General features: G+C 57.2%; 1 protein-coding gene across 5 annotated transcripts in view; it reads left to right on the forward strand.

The window, feature by feature from the left end:
- FGD3 (FYVE, RhoGEF and PH domain containing 3) overlaps positions 1-19,484 on the forward strand; it is a 50,358-nt gene that overhangs the window by 19,462 nt on the left and 11,412 nt on the right. For all 5 annotated transcript variants that reach the window (XM_042965317.1, XM_015544355.2, XM_042965318.1 and 2 more), the window contains exons 2-10: positions 3,045-3,194; positions 4,024-4,546; positions 8,985-9,074; positions 9,716-9,852; positions 11,265-11,421; positions 13,672-13,810; positions 14,260-14,318; positions 16,859-17,005; positions 18,019-18,111. In XM_042965317.1, coding sequence (XP_042821251.1) covers positions 4,064-4,546; positions 8,985-9,074; positions 9,716-9,852; positions 11,265-11,421; positions 13,672-13,810; positions 14,260-14,318; positions 16,859-17,005; positions 18,019-18,111 — 1,305 coding nt within the window. In that variant the 5' untranslated portion in view covers positions 3,045-3,194; positions 4,024-4,063. The remainder of the gene's footprint in view (positions 1-3,044; positions 3,195-4,023; positions 4,547-8,984; positions 9,075-9,715; positions 9,853-11,264; positions 11,422-13,671; positions 13,811-14,259; positions 14,319-16,858; positions 17,006-18,018; positions 18,112-19,484) is intronic.

The following is a 19,484-nucleotide window of genomic DNA, read 5'->3' on the forward strand; positions in this document are numbered from 1 at the left end:
AGGAGCAGACCTCACCACAGGGGAAACTAAGCAGCGTTCGGCCCTGTGGTCCATCTGCAGAACCGTCCCTGCCTGTCTCGGGTAGTACTAGGGCCCCAGGCCCGGGACAACAGCGTTCATGCCTCCCTGTCTGCTGGCTGCTGCGGTGGAGACACTTACATGGTCCCCAGCACCCTGCACAGAGGGGGACATTTGATCTGTCCGTACTTCTACATTGCCCAAACCTCCCCCAGCCCCAGTGTTGGTGCCTTCTCTGCTGGGTAGTGGCAGTCTTGGCTGTCAGGGGCCCTGGACCCCGGCTGAGTCCTGCATAGGTACAGGAGCCAGCCTCACTCAGCTGGGGGGACTCGGGGCTTCTAAGGGGAGAGCCAGGGCCTGCTAGAGGTGTCACCTCCCGTGGTGACACCCCCACCCCCCCCCAGGCCCTGGACATGTCAGAATGAGCCCAGAGCCCAGTCCGGGATTCAGAGCAGCGTGTCTGGATAGAGGCTCCCAGGTGCTGCTTGTCTGAGACACAGAGCATCACCCACCTTGGTGACTGGTGACTATGACTGGGCAGGTGTGCAGAAGTGCTTGGCACAGCTCCTGGCACGTGGTGTGTGTGTATGTGTGTGTGCACCTGTTGTGGAAGCATGCGTGTGTGTGTGTGTGCACACGTGTGTTCCCTCCCCGAAGCCGCCTGGTCCCCTGAGCAGCGTGGAAGGCGGGCAGCAACTGGGCTGGCCTTCCCTGACCTTGGCCTCGGCAAGGCAGCGGGGAGACCAGTCCTGGGGTGAGCAAGGTCGTGGGCTGCATCCCAGGGCTTCCTGAGTCAGAGTGGGGGGCGGTGCTCTGCGTTCCCTGAAGGACGCGTTGATGTTGAGCCTTGGGCTTTCCTGTCTGGCTGAGCTGCTTCCTGCCGCTGCCCTTGGAAGAAGGGGCCTTCGTGGCCCACGGGTCTCTGGGGGCAGAATGCAGCCCACTCCTCCGGAAGGGAATGCCCAGGTGGGCACCAGTGCTGCCGGAGCCTCCCTAGGCCACAGGCCTGGCCCTGTGCTCTGGCTGACTCTCCGTCCCTCCTGGAATAAGGAAAATGACACTTGGGGACATTGACTTGCCGAGCTGGAGCAAGTCAGAGGCATCACCATCTGTGCGGTGTAACCGACACAGGAACTGCCCGCGTTCAAAGCGCACAACCTGACGTTTCCACACGCGTCCGTACCTGTGAAACGGTCTCCCCGGTCACGACAGTGAGCCGCCCGGCATCCCAGACCGCAGGGTAGTGTGCGTCTCCCGGAACTCTGTAGATGGAGCAGCAGATGAGGACCTTCCCTCGTGTCCATCTGCTTCCACCCTGCACGGTGTTTCCAGAGCCATCCGTGCGGTTGGCAGGCGTTCTCTTTCCCTCGGTGTTCTGGAAAGCTTTGTGTCGAGTTGATACCATTTCTTCCCTAATGTTGGACAGAATTCGCCAGAGAGGCTTTGTAAGCCTAGAGTTTTCTCTGTGGAAAAATGTTTAAGTGCACGCTTTTCTTGTGCTTGGCATCGACGGAGCTGCTTAGATCCGTGGATTTATAGCTTCTATTAAATCAGGAAACACTTTGGCCATGATTTCCTCAAGCATTTCCTGCTCAATCCCTTTGTTTGGCCTGCAGTTATATACACGGGGAGTCCAGGTACATGCACACCGTGCCGCTGGGTTTTTCCACATCCCGCTATCTCGGTGATTCGGTCGGGATGGCTTCTGTTGCCCCCAGCGGATCCGCTCCTGGAAGACAGTCGTGCGCGCCCCCGTGTCTGCTGACCTTGTGCACGGAGTAGGACGTGGGCCCGCAGCTTCCCTGGTCTGTGCTCTCATCACCGGTTGTGAACGTTGTTCAGGGACGCAGTGACGCTGCGTGTAAACGGGGGCTTCCTGGGACCTGAGCAGGGCTCCCCGTGGGTCCCCCGTGGGGACCGCATGGCCCAGCCCGCACCCGTGCCATGCCCTCCAGCGGCTCCTCCTCGGTCTCGTGGCGCCCTCTCGCGTGCGCTGAGCCATCCTTGGGGGCCCTGCAGCGCTCTGCTCCCTGACGGGCTCTCCTTCCAGCGCTCTGCCTGGTGACCGCCACCTCCTGTTCTCCTGGACTGTCACCCGGGTCCCTGTCCCGCTGGGTGACAGTGCGCGCAGTGCCGGTTCCCACCTGCTGGGGGCGCTGTGCTCTGCCGCCCGGTGGAGGCTGTCTCTCCACCCTGACCAGAGGCAGGACAGCCTGAGGTGGGGTTGCGGAGGCTGCACCTGGTGCGGGTCGACCCGCTGGACCCAGGGAGGCCTCGCCTGCCGCCCGCATTCCAGCCACGCGTTGGCAGGGCTGTGTCCTGAGCGTCTGCTGGAACTTGAGTTTGTCTCCGAACAGCGAGCACAACGCAGGATGGAAATCTTGGTACTTCCCCCCCCCACCCCCCACCCCCACCCCCACTGCGTCAAGCGATTGGGAGCGTGGCAGCCAGGGTGTGCGTCCTGCTGTGGCCTGGTGTCCCTTAGGGAAAGGTCCGCTCGGGAGCAGTCCCGCCACACGGAAGCCAGCTACGCAGGTGGCAGGTGCCGTAGGCAGAGCTGGTGCGTCAGGACTTTGCCCTCAGGTCTTCCGGCCCTGAAGCGCCGCGGAGGGGAGGGCCAGGCCCTGGATGCCTGTTGGGTTTTGTGTGAGAGCCAGAGGGAGCTGCGTCTCCACTGGTGGGTCTTTAGCCTTGTCTCTCGGGGGAGGAGGGGAGGGGGTGCAGAAACTGCTTGCTGGCCGCTGGGCTGACTGTGGGCGTGAGCCCTGGGCGCCGCGTCTGGGGGTGTTGGGAGGGTGCCCGCCGGCTCTCTGCACACCGGGTGCGACCCTGACTCCGAGGCGTCAGTCCTGGCCCTCGAGCCACCCCTGTGCTCCCTCCGCCTGTGGCCGTGACCCTTGCAGGGTTGGCCGCGCTGGGCGGGGCCCTAAGCTACCCTTACACCCGCTGCCTTTGGAGCCGGCCTGGCATCCTGGCATCCGCGGAGCCGGCGGTTTCATGCTCCCTCTCCCACCGTGTTGTTTCAGGACCCCCACTTCTAACGTGATGGGCAGGAAGGAGACTTTCGGCCAGTCCCTCTCACGCCGGCTTCTGGCCTGAGCCACCGACCGTGACCCGGAAGGAGTGCAGCCAGCAAGGAGCCAGGTGCAGAGCCCTCACTGGGGACCTGGGGCCAGGTAAGTGGGGCATGAGGAAGGTTTTGGGGGAATGTCATCTCCCCTGGCCCAGCCCCACCCTCCCAGACTGGCACCTGACTCCCTCTCCTCCAGGAGAGGTGGGAGGTGAAAGCAGGAAGTAGCTCCAGGGTGCTCTGGCTGGGGGGGGGGGGGGGGGGGGCGGGGGTTGGAATCTGGAGCAAAGCCCTGGCCTCCTTGGCCCCGGGTCTGTGGAAGGTGCCTGATCACCTGTTAGACACGCAGCCCCAGTGATACCAAGGAGGGTCCCTTCAGAACTATATCATGGGGTACACAGCACCCAGAAGCCAGAGCACCTCGCAGACTGCTGGTGACCTCATGACCGTGACTTTTGTGCATGTGGTTTAAATGTATTGAGCAGTGGCTGGCTTCACACTGGGCACTCCTTCTCTCCCTCCTCCCTTCCCTCCTCCCTTCTCTCCCTCCTCCCTTCCCTCCTCCCTTCCCTCCCTCTTCCCTTTTCTCCTTCTCTTCTTCTTCCCTTCCCCCTTCCCTCCCTCCCCCCTCCACTCTTCCTTCTCTCCCTCCTTCTCTCCTTTCCTTCCTCCCCTCCTTTCTTCTTCTTTCCCTTTCTGTCTCTTCTCCTTCTTTTTTTTTTTTTTGATGTAAAAAAATTTTATTTTAAAAATAAAATGTTTTCCATTTGGTATTCTCTAAAAGTCTGTCTGGATAGGGCCTAGCTGGAGCTGTGTGGGCTGTTCACTCCACACTCAGTCCCCTCCCACCTCCTCCCTTCTCTGGGGGGACATGCCTGTGCCCATGGACTGGTCCATGCCTGGCTGGCACTGACCCTGCTCATTTCCTCCCACAGGAAGCCCCTGGCTGGTCCCCCACAGAGCTCAGCTTTGAGGATGGAGTCAGGAGAGGGGTCCTCAACAGCCCCGACCCCCACTGCTGCCCTGGCGGAGCCGAACATCGGGCCTGACTGCTCTTCCCCGGGGCTGCCAAAGGCAGCCCCAGGGAAGTTCCAAGCACTGCCCCTTGGGCCCAGAGCCCCCCGCAAGGACCCTGACCCCGGGAGTCCCGGCAGCCCGACCGCAGGGGACAGGCCCCCGGATGCAGGCCCCGCGGGGGACCCCAGTGGTGGCGCTAAGATCCCTAATCGCGACAGTGGGATCGACAGTCCATCCTGCAGCGTGGCCGGCGAGCACTTTCCCTGTGAGGAGGGTGGTGAGGCTGGCCTGGGCCCCGTGGTCCCGGGGCTACACCCAGAGGCAGCCCCAGAAGGTGGGGCCCTGCGGGAGGAGGCCGACAGCGATGATGTGGGCGAAGGTAGCGGTGAGGAGCCAGACACCGAGAACAGCCCGCCGGGGGCCCGTGCGGACACAGCCAAGGTAGGCCACCCCGTCTCCAGGCAGCAGGGGTCTTCTGAAGGGTCTTGAGGGTCACGGTGGCATCGCTCCCGCCTGGTTCCAGTAGTGGCTGCACGTCAGCACGTCAGACAGGCCCTGCAACAGGTCAGTGGGCAGGGCAGGGGCCCCAACACCTCAGGCGGCAACCTCACTGCCGAGCCTAGGTTAACATGTCCACACGGTGGCACGGGGACCCCACCCCCGGTGGCCGTGACGGTGGGTCTCGGTGCCAATGGAACCACCGCCACACCCTTCACCAGGACTGGCTGCCCGCCTGGCAGAGCCCCTGTGAGGAAGGCAGCATGAGTGTCCCCTGTGCTAGGAATGGGGAGCCCCAAGGTCACCGTGGAGCATGGCAGGGGCGGGAGGGGAGCCTGGGCATAGGAGCCGAGCCCTGTGCAGATGCTCCGGGAAGGAGATATGCCCACAACATGGCGGGTGTGCTGTGACAGACCCACCTGTGTCCTGTCAGCATCTCGGGCTCTGGGTGCCGTGCGGGGACGTGTGGGGATGGGGAGTTGAAGCGGGGGGCCCTTGGCTCTGAGAGACGCCTGTGCGTGGGGAGGGTGCGACCGGGTCCTACGAGAAGCCCAGGTGACCCAACCTGCTGGCCCTGGTTGAGGTAACCCCCGACCTTCTGGCCCCGGTGGAGGGGACCCCCGACCTGCTGGCCCCGGTGGAGAGCCTACTGGCTAACGTGACCGAGACAGAAGACAGGCCTGGAGGGCGAGGGGCCACCACGCGCCCTCGCTGTTGTGAGCCAACTTTTCGGGGGCAGGCGGGGGCTGTGGTTTAATCTAGGTTTTGTTACTGTTCGGGTGTGGTAATGCCAACGCATCAGGAGGCGGCAGCCGTTGAAAAAGATGGTGGGGAGTCCGGCTGGCTCGGCCAGTAGAGCACGTGAGTCTTGATGTCCAGGTTGTGCGTCAGGCCCCACACTGAGCGTGGAGCTTACTTAAAAACGGATGGTTTGTTACTTATAGTTCCCAAGAAGAGGAGCAGGCCGGGCCACGGGGCCACACGGGCAGGACCAGAGTGGGTCAAGAGGCAGAGGGGGTGAAAACTGTGGCAAGTACACATTGTGGTTTCTGTGGGAAGGAACGGGAGAAGCAGGGTGAGCAAGTTTGGATTGGCCAACTTGAATGACCTTAGTGTGCCCTGGGCACAGACGCGTTCCCAGATGTCTGGATCAGCGTGGCCTGGCTTGCATGTGAAAGACACGATTGCACGTGGGTCCTTTATATCTGCAAGAAACAGCCAGACCTGGGAGGGGCCCTTGCTGTGGGGTCAGCAAGGTCCCAAGATGTCCAAACACCTGAAATACAGAAAATAGGGGCATCTGGGTGTCTCACTTCGTCTCAGGTCACGATCTCACCATTTGGGAGTTTGAGCCCCACGTGGGGCTCTCCTTCAGATCTCTGTCCCCCTCCCTCTCTGCCCCTCCCCCACTCGTGCGTGCGATGTCTCTTTCTATGTCAGAAATAAATAAAATGTTAAAAAAAAATTCAATGCAGAAAATAAATGATGTGGTTACTAAGGACCACACCACCTGTGGCTCTCAAGGTGTGTCCCGGGTGCTGAGAGCAGGTGCAGACCCCAGGCTTGTCCCATCCTGCCCACACGGGCTCTGGGGGTGTGCCCGGGGCCAGGGGCTTGCTGGGGAAGGCCCAGGTCTTCATGTCTCTAATACGGAGATGCCAACACTTCTGGGTTTGTCTGCCTTCTCCATCCTGGGTGTCTGGTTAGAACATCACACACTGGCCCATCCTTGGGGTGAGGCACTGGACCAGAGCCCTGGGACCCTGTGCCTCACGTCCCCCCACCCAGGTAGAGTGAGGGCATGCTGATGTGGAAGGGTCACACACATCAAGTCAGCCTTTATTATGTGGAGGAAGTCCCCGTTTATTCATAGTATGTTGCTTTTATCACAAAGGGTATTGCATTTTATCAAATGCTTCTTCTGTGTCAATTAAGATGATCAGGTGGGGTTTTTCATTCTGTGAATGTTGTGTGTTGAATGTTGATGGATGGAAGCACTCTGGCATCCCAGAATAAATCTCTCTTGGTCATGGCATATGATCCTTTTAGGTAGTGTTGAATGAAATTTGCTACTGTTCTGTTGAGGACTTGCGCATCAGTGTCCTTTAGGGAGGTTGTTCTGTAGTCTCCTTATAAAGTCTTTGAGTGGCTTTGGTATCAGGGTAATGCTGGCCTCACAGAGCTCAGCTATGTTCTCTCCTCTTTATTTTTTTTTTTAAGTTTTTATTTTATTTTGGGGGATGGGGAGAGAGAGAGAGAGAGCAAGCACACACACACACAATTGGGGGAGGGGCAGAGAGGGTGGAGGGAGCACGAATCACAAGCAGGACCCTTGATGTCACCACAGAGTCCCACGCAGGGCTGGATCCCATGAACTGCAAGATTATGACCTGAGTCGAAATCCAGTCAGATGCTTAGCAGACTGAGCCCCCCAGGCACACCTGTTCTCTCCTCTTCAATTCTTTGGAAGCATTTGAGAAAGATTGGTATTAATTTTCCAATGAAATCATCTGGTCCTGGGCTTTTCTTTTTTGGGAAGTTTTTTATTTCTTAGCCAATCTACTTACTCATTGTTGGTCTATTCAGATTTCCTATTTCTTCATGACTCAGTCTTGATGTGTTTCTAGGAATTTATCCATTCTTGTAGGATGTCCAGTTTGTTGGAGTGTGAATGTTAATACCAATCTCTTGTGATCCTTTTTATTTCTGTGACATCAGTTGTAATGTTTTCTCTTTTATTTCTAATATTAGTAATTTGAGTCTTCTCTCTTTATTTCTTAGTAATTTAGCTAAGACTTTGTCAATTTTGTTGACCTTTGCAAAAAACAACCCTTAGTCTTGTTGATTTTTTCCATTGTTTTTCTATTCTGTGTTCCATTTATCTCTGATCTAATCTCTATTATTTCCTTCCTTCTGACTGCTTTGGGTTTAGCGTGTTCTTTTTCTCATCTCTTGAGGTGTAAAGTTAGGTTGTTGATTTGAGTGGAGGGTTCTGTGTATGTCTGCTTGGCGGGTTGGTCTACAGTGTTGTTCACAGCCTCTGTTTCCTCACTGGGACTCTGTCTGCAGGTCCAGTAGGAAAATGGGGTACACAAGGCTCCTACCATCTCTGTGTTGCCGTGTCGCCCTTCAGTTCTATCAAGTTTGCTTCCTATATTCAGGAGCTATGAGGCTTGGTGCATAAACATTTGTGGTTGTGTCTACATTGATCCTTTTATCATTATATCCTGTCCCTTGTTCTGTCTTGTAACAGAAGTTCTGTCTTGTCTTTTTCTTTAAAGTCTGTTTTGTCTGATTAGTGTGCCCACCCCTGCTCTTTCTTTGTCTCTATGTGCATGGAGTATCTTTTCCATCCTTCTCACTTTTAGCCTATGTCTGTCCTTAAATCGAGAGTGAGTGTCTTGTGGACAGCAAATAGTTACTTGGATAGTATTTTTTTAATCCATTCATCCAGTCCATGTCTTTTGATTGGGGAGTTTAATCCATTTACGTTTAAAGTAATTACTGATTGGGAAGGACTTAACCATTGCCATTTTGATCATTGTTTTCTACATGTCTTGTGGATTTTTTGTCCCTTTCCTACTGCCTTCCTTATTTTTCATTGAATTTTTGTAATGGTATGTTTTGATTCCCTACTCATTTCCTTTTGTGTATATTCTGTAGGTATTTTTTTCTGTGGTTACCATTGAAGTTACATAAAACACCATAAGTTATAGCATTCTATTTTAAACTGGTAACAAGTTGACTTTGACTGCAAAAACCACTCCTTTACAGCAGCCCCTCCTCCCCATTCCATTACTGATGTCATGAATTACACATTGATATACTGTTTACCCTTTAGTGTAGATTTCCAGGTTTTTAATGGTTTCTGTCATTTAAATTTTATGCACCAGAATTACAATAATACAGGTTCTATCTGTCCATGTGTTTTCCTTACCAGAGCGCCTGTATTTTTGTACAGCTGCATGACTCTAGCATTTCTTACAGAGCAGGTCTGGTGATAATGAACTCCTCACCTTTTGTTTGTTTGGGAAACTCTTTTTTAATTTCTTCTTCGTTTTTGAAGGACAGCTTTTCTAGATACAGTATTCTTGGTTTACAGGTTTTGATTTCAGCGCCTTTCTGGTCTGCCATCTTGCTGACAAAGGCCACAGGATACTTTGATGTGGCTGCTCCACCGGCTCTGTGGCCAGGGTCTCGGGAGGGCAGAGCTGTCTCTGGGCTGCAGAGGCTCTGAGGGGATTGGCAGGAGCTGCTGTGCCTTCCCCAGAAACCTCCCCGAAAAGTCCCAGGCCTAGCGGTCTCCTCCGGCCCTCCGGGACCCCTGGTCACCCAGCGTCAGAGCCGCCTCCCCAGGGAGCTGACGCTCTTCTCTCTGCAGTGCTCTGAGCCCCAGAAGCTGCTCCACATCGCCCAGGAGCTCCTGCACACAGAGAAAACCTACGTGAGGCGGCTGCACCTACTGGACCAGGTAGCACACGCGGCCGGGCCCTTCTTCATGCATGTGAGGGTGTCTGTGTGCAGTGGCAGAGGCAGAGTCCCCATCTTATGGCGCTGGCTAGGCCTTACGGTTGGAATGTGAGTCTCGTCCAGAGACCCCTCCCTTTCGCTGTCTGAGCCTGGGGCTCTGGGACAGAGGTCTTGTCCTGTCACTGCGGGGTCTTTCTGCCTGGCAGTTGCGTTGTCTCAGCTCGTGAATGGCCTCTGGAAATCTTTCTGCGTAAGTGGTCGGGACAGTGGCTGGCACCTCCCTGTCCCCACAGCAGCACAGGATTTATGGGCACAGCAAGTAAACCCCTGGGAAACTCAGAGAGTGCTAGGTGCTGCTTCTGTCTGTAGCTCACGGAGCAGAGGAAGGAACTCGGGACCTCCCAGGTCCCGTGGCAGGTGGGTGGAGGGAAGATGGCCCGTCCCCATCAGCAGGAGACTGTGTCTGCCTCACCCACACTCCTCAGCCATAAGTTCGCTCGCTGTAAAACCAGAGGTTTGAGCCAGTTTGATGAAGAAAACGGGCAGCAGCAGCCCCTCCCGAACGCCTCACGGGGCAAATGCGGTCGTGCTGTCTGCAGCAGCCCTCGCTCAGCGCCCGCTCTGTGGGCCTCTGCATCCCAGGTTTTCTGCACCCAGCTGGCGGAAGCAGGCATCCCTCCGGAAGTCACCACAGGCATCTTCTCCAACATCTCCTCGATCTATCGTTTCCACGGGCAGTTCCTCCTGCCGGAACTGCAGACACGGATCACGGAGGAGTGGTGAGCGTGGCCCCGGGTCCCTCGGAAGCGGGGGCGGGCATCTCCCCAGGAGCATGACCTCAATGCTGGTGGAGGCTGGGGCCCTGGCGACTCTGTCGTGGTGGTTTTGTGGAATTCTCACGACCAAGCGGCCTCTCAATCTGGTTTGTGTGCCTGAAAGACAAGGAGGCACCTGAGGGCCTGGCTCCTTCCATGCAGCGTCCCCACATCTAGGCTGCCTCACCTGCAAATCAAAGGGACTTTAATACCCACTCAGGGCTTTATGGGATCTCAAACATCGAGTAAACAGTGCTGGCAGGTTCATTTCCCTCCTCATGTATACTCCCCCTTGGCCTTAAAAACTGAGATGTTCCCCCTCGCAGTGCCCCTTGGATCCTCTGCTGCTGCCCCCAGGGGCGGTCCTGTCCCTCTGCCCCTCTGAGCATTCTTAGCAGAGGGTCGGCTCGGCCGTGAGGCATGGCCCCAGACTTGCCATTCTCCACAGCATGTGCCTCCCCCCACTCCCCGCCCCCCGGTTCCGGGTGCGGCTGCTTCGCTCTGGGGCCTCTGCTGCTCCCTCCCTTCTCTGGTGCCCAAGAGCCCACTCTCCAGCTGCAGCCAGGCCACTGAGAGCACAGACGCCAGGAACCTTGACTCGGGTGTCAGGGAGGGTCCCTGGCAGTTGGTCGGTCCTTTGTAAGGATGTACTCCACCTGCAGTGAGGGTTATACAGTCCCCAGGGCCGCTGTCCACACTTGCTTAAAAGTGGGTTTTCTCCTTGAGGATCTAGAAAGACCACATGTGCACAGATACTCCCCAGGGGCTTGCCCGCCTGCCTTCACAGGTGGCCAGCCTTTGAGCGATGTCCCCTGGTGCACGGTCCAGTGATGCCACAGTGGATGGCTCTCTGCACTTGCTTTCTGATCATCTCTTTAGGATCAGTTCCCCACAGTTCCAAGGTCAAAGGCTGTTGATCTCTTTTTCCTCTTGAAGTTCATTTTCACATCCCCGTCCATGCCGTTTTCAGCACTGCACTCCTTCCCCTTCTTAGGCCAGTGCCTGCTCAGCCCCTTGTTCCTAAAATCTGCTCATCTAACGGCTGAAATGGGGTTTCACGGATGCTCTTTGATGAGTGCCTGTCATTTAAGCGGTCACGTCACCGCCGGCACCCCTGCTCTGGAGCAGCGGTCCTGTGCCTGCACTGTCGAAGGGCCCATGTGATCCTCTCGTTTACCTTGTGTAACCTGCTGTTTCCCAGCCCATGGGATATGGGAGGTAGGGTGGAAGTAAGGCTCAGAGAGGGTGACCGGTGTGCCCACCATCACACAGAGCTGGGAGCTGGGCTGTTGGCCCACAGATTCCTGGTGACTCCCTGTCCTACCTCTGGCCCCTGGCCCAAGCTGTTTCTCGGACAACCTGTCTCCCCCGCACAGGGACACGAACCCCCGGCTTGGAGACATCCTGCAGAAGCTGGCCCCGTTCCTCAAGATGTACGGCGAGTACGTCAAGAACTTCGACCGCGCTGTGGAGCTGGTGAGCACCTGGACCCAGCGCTCACCGCTGTTCAAAGAGATCATCCAAGGCATACAGGTAGGGCAGCCGCCCGACTGTGCAGCATGGCGCTGGGTCGCATGCTGGCACAGGGAAGTTCAGTGAAACAGCAGGATGTGTCCAGAAGCTCTACGCAGTAACCACGGGACGTGAACCCTAGTTGTCATTTCACAGGAGGGAAGCATGCCTCAGAGAGGGGTGTGATGTGTTTCTGGGTAGATTCTGGGTCCAGTGCCCGTGTCTCCCACTCACCAGCCACGCAGGCATGGAGGGAAATGTGCATCGGTCTTCCTTCTGTCTTTCTGCAAGCCGCCCGGTCACGTCTCTGCTGCAGTAGTCTCTTCTATGTCACGTTTTTTTTTGTTTAACAATTTTTCAGATTTTTAATGTTTTTTAATGGAATTTTTTTCTCTCTTTCATTGTATAATTTTTTAAATGTTTATTTTTGAGAGAGAGAAAATGCGCACGTACACAAGTAGGGAGGGGCAAAGAGGGAGCCACAGAATCCGAAGCAGGCTCCAGGCTCTGAGCTGTCAGCACAGAGCCCGACGCAGGGCTCGAACTCATGAACCATGAGATGATGACCTGAGCCGAAGTCAGACGCTCAACCGACTGAGCCACCCAGGCGCCCCAGGCTTTTATATGTTAAGAACATCTTCTGTGTCCTACAAGTTATTTTCCTCATTGATCTTTTATTTTTTAATTTTATTAATGTTGTTTGCCATACAAAATTTTTGTTTTTAAGCACTCCCGTTTACTAGTTCTTTTTTTAAAAAGGTTTATTTTGTTTTGGGAGAGAGGGAGAGCACGAGCAGGGGAGGGACAGAGAGAGGAGAGAGAATCCCAAGCAGGTTCCACACTGTTGGAGCAGAGCCCAATGTAGGGCTCAATCTTATAACCTTGGGATCATGACCTGAGCTGAAATCAGGAGTCACACACCCCACTGACTGAGCCACGCAGGTGCCCCTTCACTAGTTTTTAATATATTAATGCTTTAAGAAATCTTCAAAGTAATGCTTACAAATGCATTTCCCATCCCACGGCTATGTTATGTCTTCATTTTAAAAAATTAGAATTGCTACTCCAGAATAGTCTCCAAAAGGATTGTGGTAAGAATCCAGCTTTATCTTTGTGAATAGTTAGCTGCTTGTCCCAACATCTGTTTACCCTGAGCGCCACACTTGGACACCACAGAGTGCATGTGTGTGCACATGCCACACACACACACGTGCGTGTACACATGCATTGACACACACCTTACTCCACTCTGCATCTTTCCCAGATCCTGCAGCCGTCAGGTCACCTGTGATTTCCTAGTGTACAGTCCGAGATCCCCCTGCGTCCCAGCTTCCCTCCCGCCCCAGAGAGGACAGTGCTGATGCCGAGTCCTTCCTCCCCGCCGGCAGCCACATCCGCCCCAGCTGTCTCCACAGAATACCCCCTCCAGCCTCCCAGGCTGGGCCCGTGGCTGAGCCCCAGCCCCGAGTGACCAGCAGGAACCGGGAGTTTGTGCCGCCTGCATCAGCAGGGTCTGGAGGCCCAGCGGTGGGGCAGGCACTGTCGGCCCGAGCGCCCCCCCGCCCCCCCCTGCCGGGAGGATCGTGTTCATGACAGTTGCAGGCCAGTGTTTCTCCAGCCCTGTCGTGTCAAATGAGCCTTTGGAGCTCATTTGAGCTGGAAGCCGTTCTGTTGTGGGCCTTGAGTGGGCACAGGTGACAGGTGGCGAACAGCGGGTGGACAGTGCACCTCCCCTGGCAGGGGCGAGGGGGACTCTGTAAGAGGCAAGCAGGGCCTCAACAGGGGTGCTTCCTCTTCATCTGCGAGGAAGAGGAGGTGGGCAGCAAGGGGAGGGGACCCGAGAGGGGAGCACAGAGGTGGCACTGTGGGAGCAGAGGGCCAGGGGGTAGAGAGCCTGTGAGTCTTGCTGGGCAGGGGCAGGGTAGGGCCTGAGAGCCCACCCCTGCACGCAGGCAGGGTTGCATTTCTATGAGAACACACAGCAGCACTCAGAGAACTCCTGATGTCTGGGAGGGGAGCAGGCCCAGCCCCTGATGGAGTGGGGGAGTTACCAGTGAGGGAAAGAAGCCGTCTGGGTGCACGGACTCCAGCAAGGACGTGTATAAAGGAGCTAGCACTGGGAGTCTGGGCCCTTGCTCCATTGTGCAGCCTCTCCAAGCCTCAGTTTACCCCGCTGTAAATGTGGTCTGCACTCAGCAGGGTGCAGGTGCTGTGGCGCCATAAGCAGGGATGAGGGCCCAGGGTCCACGCGTGTGTCTGTCGCCCCCACAGAAGCAGGAGGTGTGCGGGAACCTGACTCTGCAGCACCATATGCTGGAGCCCGTGCAGAGGGTCCCCCGCTACGAGCTGCTGCTCAAGGACTATCTGAAGAGGCTCCCCGGAGACGCCCCTGACCGGAAGGATGCAGAAAGTGAGGCTCCTGGGCAGTGGGAGCCGGGGCCCCTGCTGGGAAGCCAAAGAGAGAGAAGAGAGACCGGGACAGAGCAGGGGAGACAGCCAGGCGCCCCCAAGCACAGCTGGAGAAGGGACTGAGTCTCTGAGGACAGAGAACCATCTGCCCCCCCTGCACTGTGAGGGGTGGACACTGGTTCTGGGGAGAGGGCTGCTGGATGCTGGCCAAGCTCAGGCCCCAGGAAGGGGCAGCTCCTGGCCCACAGGCAGTAACTGTGGCGGCAGGGGGAGTGGGGTGCCGGCCCCGGCAGACCCCCCGCAGACCCCCACAAAATGGAGTGTGTCTGCAGGGCCCCACCCTTCCCGAGCAGGGAAAGGGCAGGAGCAGGGCAGCACCTGGTGAGGTCAGGATGTGTGTGTGGCGCCAGCAGGCACCCCGCAGCCTGACTCCACGTCTTCTTCCCGCAGGGTCCCTGGAGCTCATCTCCACTGCCGCCAACCACTCCAACGCCGCCATCCGGAAAATGGTGAGTGTGGGGATCCTGGCAGATGCCTGAGGGCCCCACAGCGTGCACACCACTCACACCTCTGCCACGAGCTCTACAGGCCAGCCCCTTACTAACTCTAGGGTTGTTGGTAAGCTGTCTAGTGCCCTGTGCCTTAGTTTCCCCATATGTAAAGTGAGGTCACTGACAGGACCTGTCTCACTGGGCTGTTGTGGGATCAAATGAGTCACCCTACGTAGAGTGCTCAGAACAGGACCCACCATTCATTCATTCATTCATTCACTCGTTGAAGCTCTGTCTTAGCGCAGGCTGCTGTCACAAAATCCCACAGACGGGCTTACACGACAGTGTGTATGTGGCAGGTCTGAACACTGGAGAGCCCAGATGGAGGCACCTGCAGCTTCTATCCCAGGCTTCTGTCCTGTTCTCGTGTGTCTGCACATGGCAGGCAGATCGTTCTCTCTGGGGTCTCTCATCAGGGTTGTGGCCAAACTTCATCACCTCCAAACACAGCCTAGGTCAAATCTACCTAGAGGTAGATTTCATGCCCTGTTGTGACCCAGGTGGCTCTGTCCCTTGTTTGGCCTGCACAGTGCCTGGGCAGAATTTCTAAGTCCTCATCCAGAGTTGTAGATCGGGGCGGTTCACAGGAGAATCCAAATCCCTGGCCTCACTGGGAAACCCCATAAGCTCTGCACTGCACCTGTGATGCCATCTGGGTGAGCCTGTGCCATCAGCTGACCCTAGGGTCTCCCAATCCTGAGACCTAATTTATTTTCACATGGGCACTGTTGTTTTTGAGAGGAAAAGGAGTGAAATATTTGTTCGACCCCACGTCTCTCACTGTGAGAAAGGAGAGGCAGCTGCTGGTTCCCATAGGTGCTGTGCTGCAGTCCAGCCCCACATCCTTACCTGCCTGTCCCCAGTTTGCTCTGGGGCCCCAGGGACAGATCAGTCAGAGATCAGGCCCACTGTGGGGTGCCCACCGCAACCTACACAGGTTACATTTCACCCTGGGTCCTTTTTGTCTAATTTCCCTTTCTGCCTCCCCGCTAAATGTGGTGGAGGCCAAAGAGAACTCCATGGTCACAAGCTAACATGGAGCCTGTGGACGTTTGGGGGAGTGCCCACAGGTTTCCATCTCTGAGGGGCGTAGACGAGGCCTCCTCTTTGGTGGACTCCTGCCCCACCTGTAGCACACCTGCAGCGGTTCTCTCCCCTAGTCTGGTGAGGTCTCTGCTTGCCAGGGGTGGCGGGTGGTGTGGGGTCCTGGTCTGACCCCAGGGCATGGCATTAGGGAATTATCAGTGTGTGCTCACGGGAGCCTCTCCACACTTGTACCAGGCCCTACCCCCGCTCAACCTGGACCACTGCCCTGGCTTCTCCCAGCCTGAGAGTCTCCCCGGTTTTGATCCACACTTCTCCAGCTCAGAGCTTTCTATGGGGCACCTGTTTTGTCACTCTCTATTCAGAATCTTCTGGCCTGCTACTGCCTCCAAGGTGCACACCAGCTTTCCCACACGCCACGTATATACACAGCCCCTCAGTACACACCAGTTGCATGCCCAGTCCCCCGGTACACGCCAGGTACACGCCCAGCCCCCCAGTACATGCAGGGCCCTTTGGCCATGCCCTGCCTGCTCTGCTTACTCTCTATGCTGGCTCCCCCTTCTACCCCTACACCCACATCTGCCACCTGTGTTTGTACCAGAGACAGAGGGCTAGCCAAACCAGCCTGCTTCCGAGGTGTGCAGGCTGAGGTTGGCCAGGTCTCCGGGCAGCCGTTGCTGTGGCCTGGCAGGTCCAGGCTCTGTGTCACTGAGTTGAGGTTCCTGCAGGCTCAGCTCTGCCTTCTGCTGCATTCATTCCTTTGGTCCCAGCTCTAGCCCTGGTGCTGGCAGCGCAGGGCAGGGCCCATGGCCTCTCGGCTCAGAGCTGGGGCCACAGGTTGCCAACCCTTTCCTATCACAACCCGCGTGGCCATGTGACCACCCAAGCAGTCTTGAGGCCAGACGAAGATGACCTCCAGCCCGCAGAGGTCTGGCGTCTTGACGGCCCTGGGCCACATGGTCTGAGAGGAACAGGAAACCAGGCAAGGTTACCACAGGCAGTGATGACGGTCCAGGGCAAAAGCTGCAGCCACCGGAAATACCTCCTCTGACCACAGAGGGACCGGGGGTGCAGCATAGAGGTCATGAGAGGGCCAGTCCCTGTTCTCTAGCAGAAACACCTTCAGAAACTCACTTGACTTCTCCATGCCTCAGTTTCCTTGTCTAAACTGGGATAAAATGACACCTACGTCATAGGGTCCATGCTGGAATTGAGGAGCCCAGCCTGGCCCATCGCAGTGGTGTTAGTGGCTGTTATTCGTCGTTCTCTGCGGGGCGACTTCATTTCATTCTTTAACGCCCAGCCTGAGTGGCACCTGGCGTGTCCCTCCCACCTCTTCATCGGCATGCTTGCTGCCCCATCTTGGTTCTGGGCCGCACCTGCAGGGTGGCCACCACGGGCCCTTTGGTCCCTGTGCCCATGTGGCGGCCTAAGCCCTGTGTCTGTCACAGGAGAAAATGCACAAGCTGTTGGAGGTGTATGAGAGACTTGGTGGCGAGGAGGACATCGTCAACCCCGCCAACGAGCTCATCAAGGAGGGCCACATCCTAAAGCTGTCTGCCAAGAACGGCACTGCCCAGGACCGCCACCTCTTCCTGGTGAGGCTCCTCCCAGCCGAGCTCCCTGCCGCAGAGCCCCGCCCCCACCACGCCCCGGCCGCAGAGCCACGCCCTTCCCGCCACGCCCCAGCCATAGAGCCACGCCCCTTCTCGACACGCCTCCGCCGCAGGACCCCAACCAGACCGACAGAGCCCCGCCCAGCCCAGCTCCCTGCTGCAGAGCTCCGCCCAGCCCTCCCAGGAGCCCCGCCCCCACCACGGAGCCCCGCCTACCGGCCGCACCTTGCAGCAGAGCCCCGCCCAACCCCACAGGGAACCACGCCCCTGCCCTTCCCGCCACGGGGCGCCCCCCTTCCCCTGCCGCAGAACCCCCAACTTGACCGACAGAGCCCAGCCCAGCCCGCCGCAGAGCCCCTGCCACAGAGCCACTGCTACAAAGCCACACCCCCCGCCACAGAACCCCAAACTGCCGGACAGAACCTAGCCACGGAGCCACGCCATAATCACCACGCCCCCGCCAGGCCCCCAGCCATAGAGCCACATCTGTCGCAGGCTCACGCTATACCTGGCACGCTCCGGCTCTGCCCACCTTGCTCGCACCCAGCACTGCCGCCCACGGAGCCACGCCCCTGCCACAGAACCCCGCCCCCACCACAGAACCGCGTTCTGCCCCACAGAGAGCCACACCCGCCATCATAGAACCACGCCCCCTGCCCGTCCTCTCCACAGGGCCACCCCCTGCCTGTCACGCCCCCCACCACAGAACCCCATCCTGACCAAGAGCCCCGCCCCCCGGCATGAAGCCACGCCCGCCGCGGGTTCACGCCCCTGGCCCCGCCCTTCCTAGCACGCCCTTCCTAGAGCCACGCCCTTCCTAGCACGCCCTCCCCGCCCCCTCGGCCAAAGAGCACGTCCCACCCACCATGCTCCCCGCCCTGCCCTCCACGGAGCCACGTCCAGCCCAGCCGCAGGGCCTTGCCAAGCCACCTCTCTGTAGTGCCTCCTTTGTGGGGGTACAGGCACCCCTCACCCGGTGCCTGTCCCTGTTGCAGTTCAACAGCATGATCCTTTACTGTGTGCCCAAGCTGCGGCTCATGGGCCAGAAGTTCAGTGTCCGGGAGAAAATGGACATTTCGGACCTCCAGGTGGGTGAGCCCCTCCCTCTCACCTGCTTCCCTGGCAGGACATGGGACAGGGGGGCGGGGACACCAAGCTCTGCTGGAGCGTCACCACTGTGCACCTGGTCCCTCACCCACTTCTTGAGCTTCTCTGTGCTCCAGGTATGGCCTAAACATTTCTGGGGGCCACTCAGCCTGGCAGTGTGGGCAGGATCCCTGTCTCTGTACTTGGCCTGCCTGCTAGGGTGCTGCTGGTCTGTTTGCAGGATGAAGGACAGCACCAGAACCTGGGCCACCTCTGTCCCTGTGAGGTTGATGCTCAAGGCCCATTTAGGGACCCGAAGGTGAAGCTTGGGGAGAACGTGGACAGGGTGCTCTCCCTGCTTGGTCCCTGGTCCCCTGGTTCCCTGGTCCCATACTGTCTCCTCTCCTGCACAGTCTTGGAATCCACATGAGGTTCTGAAGGCCCAAGGTCCAGACGACCTGTTGTGCTTGCTGTCCTATGCTCCCCGAGCCCCTCTGTGTCCTGGCACAGGAGCCACAGGGGCTGGAACCAGTGCCCTTTCCTGTGGGGGAGGGCTCTGAATTAACCAGCGCTCTGAAAATACTAAATCAAAAGAATTTTTTTTATTTTTTAACATTTATTTATTTTTGAGACAGAGAGCATGAACAGGGGAGGGTCAGAGAAAGAGGGAGACACAGAATCTGAAACAGGCTCCAGGCTCTGAGCTGTCAGCACAGAGCCCGATGCGGGGCTCGAACTCACGGACCGTGAGATCATGACCTGAGCCGAAGTCGGACGCTTAACCGACTGAGCCACCAGGCACCCCTGACTAAATCAAGTGCTTAATCAGTTTCATGAGGTGAAGGTTTGCCTTAATGATTCAAGAAAATATACCTCTTAGAATTCTTTGAATCCAGGCTTAAGAAAAAGAGTTAAAAGTAAAAACTACAGAAAAAAACACATTTTTCTACTTTTTACAAGAACTCATTTTGTAATGTTTCTGTGTAAGGAATCAGTGGCATATAATTAACTAGACATGTTAACGCTGAAGTTGTCAACCTTGGAGCATTTGGGAAATTCTTGCTATGAGGCCCAACCCCAGATTCTGGTTAGGCCCGTATTTCCCTAAAGCTGGGTTGTAGTTCTAACGCTGGTGGGCCCGAGGGTCTTAGTTAGGGGTGGGGTATCAGAGGGATGAGGGTGACTTCCCATCACGGGGGCTGGCAGAGTGGTAGAGATCCTCCGGCTCCTTCTGAGATTCCAATTCTTCTCCCAGGGGCAGTGCCTGCAGGTGCTTTGGTGGGGAAAGGTTCCCCTCATCAGGGGCTGGTGGCTGACTTCCTGGGAAGCCCCACAGACAGGAGGGCTTGGCCGGCACAGTTCCAAGCCCAGGAGA

This window comes from Panthera tigris, chromosome D4 (genome assembly GCF_018350195.1).
Source record: "Panthera tigris isolate Pti1 chromosome D4, P.tigris_Pti1_mat1.1, whole genome shotgun sequence".
In the NCBI taxonomy this organism is placed as follows: domain Eukaryota; kingdom Metazoa; phylum Chordata; class Mammalia; order Carnivora; family Felidae; genus Panthera; species Panthera tigris.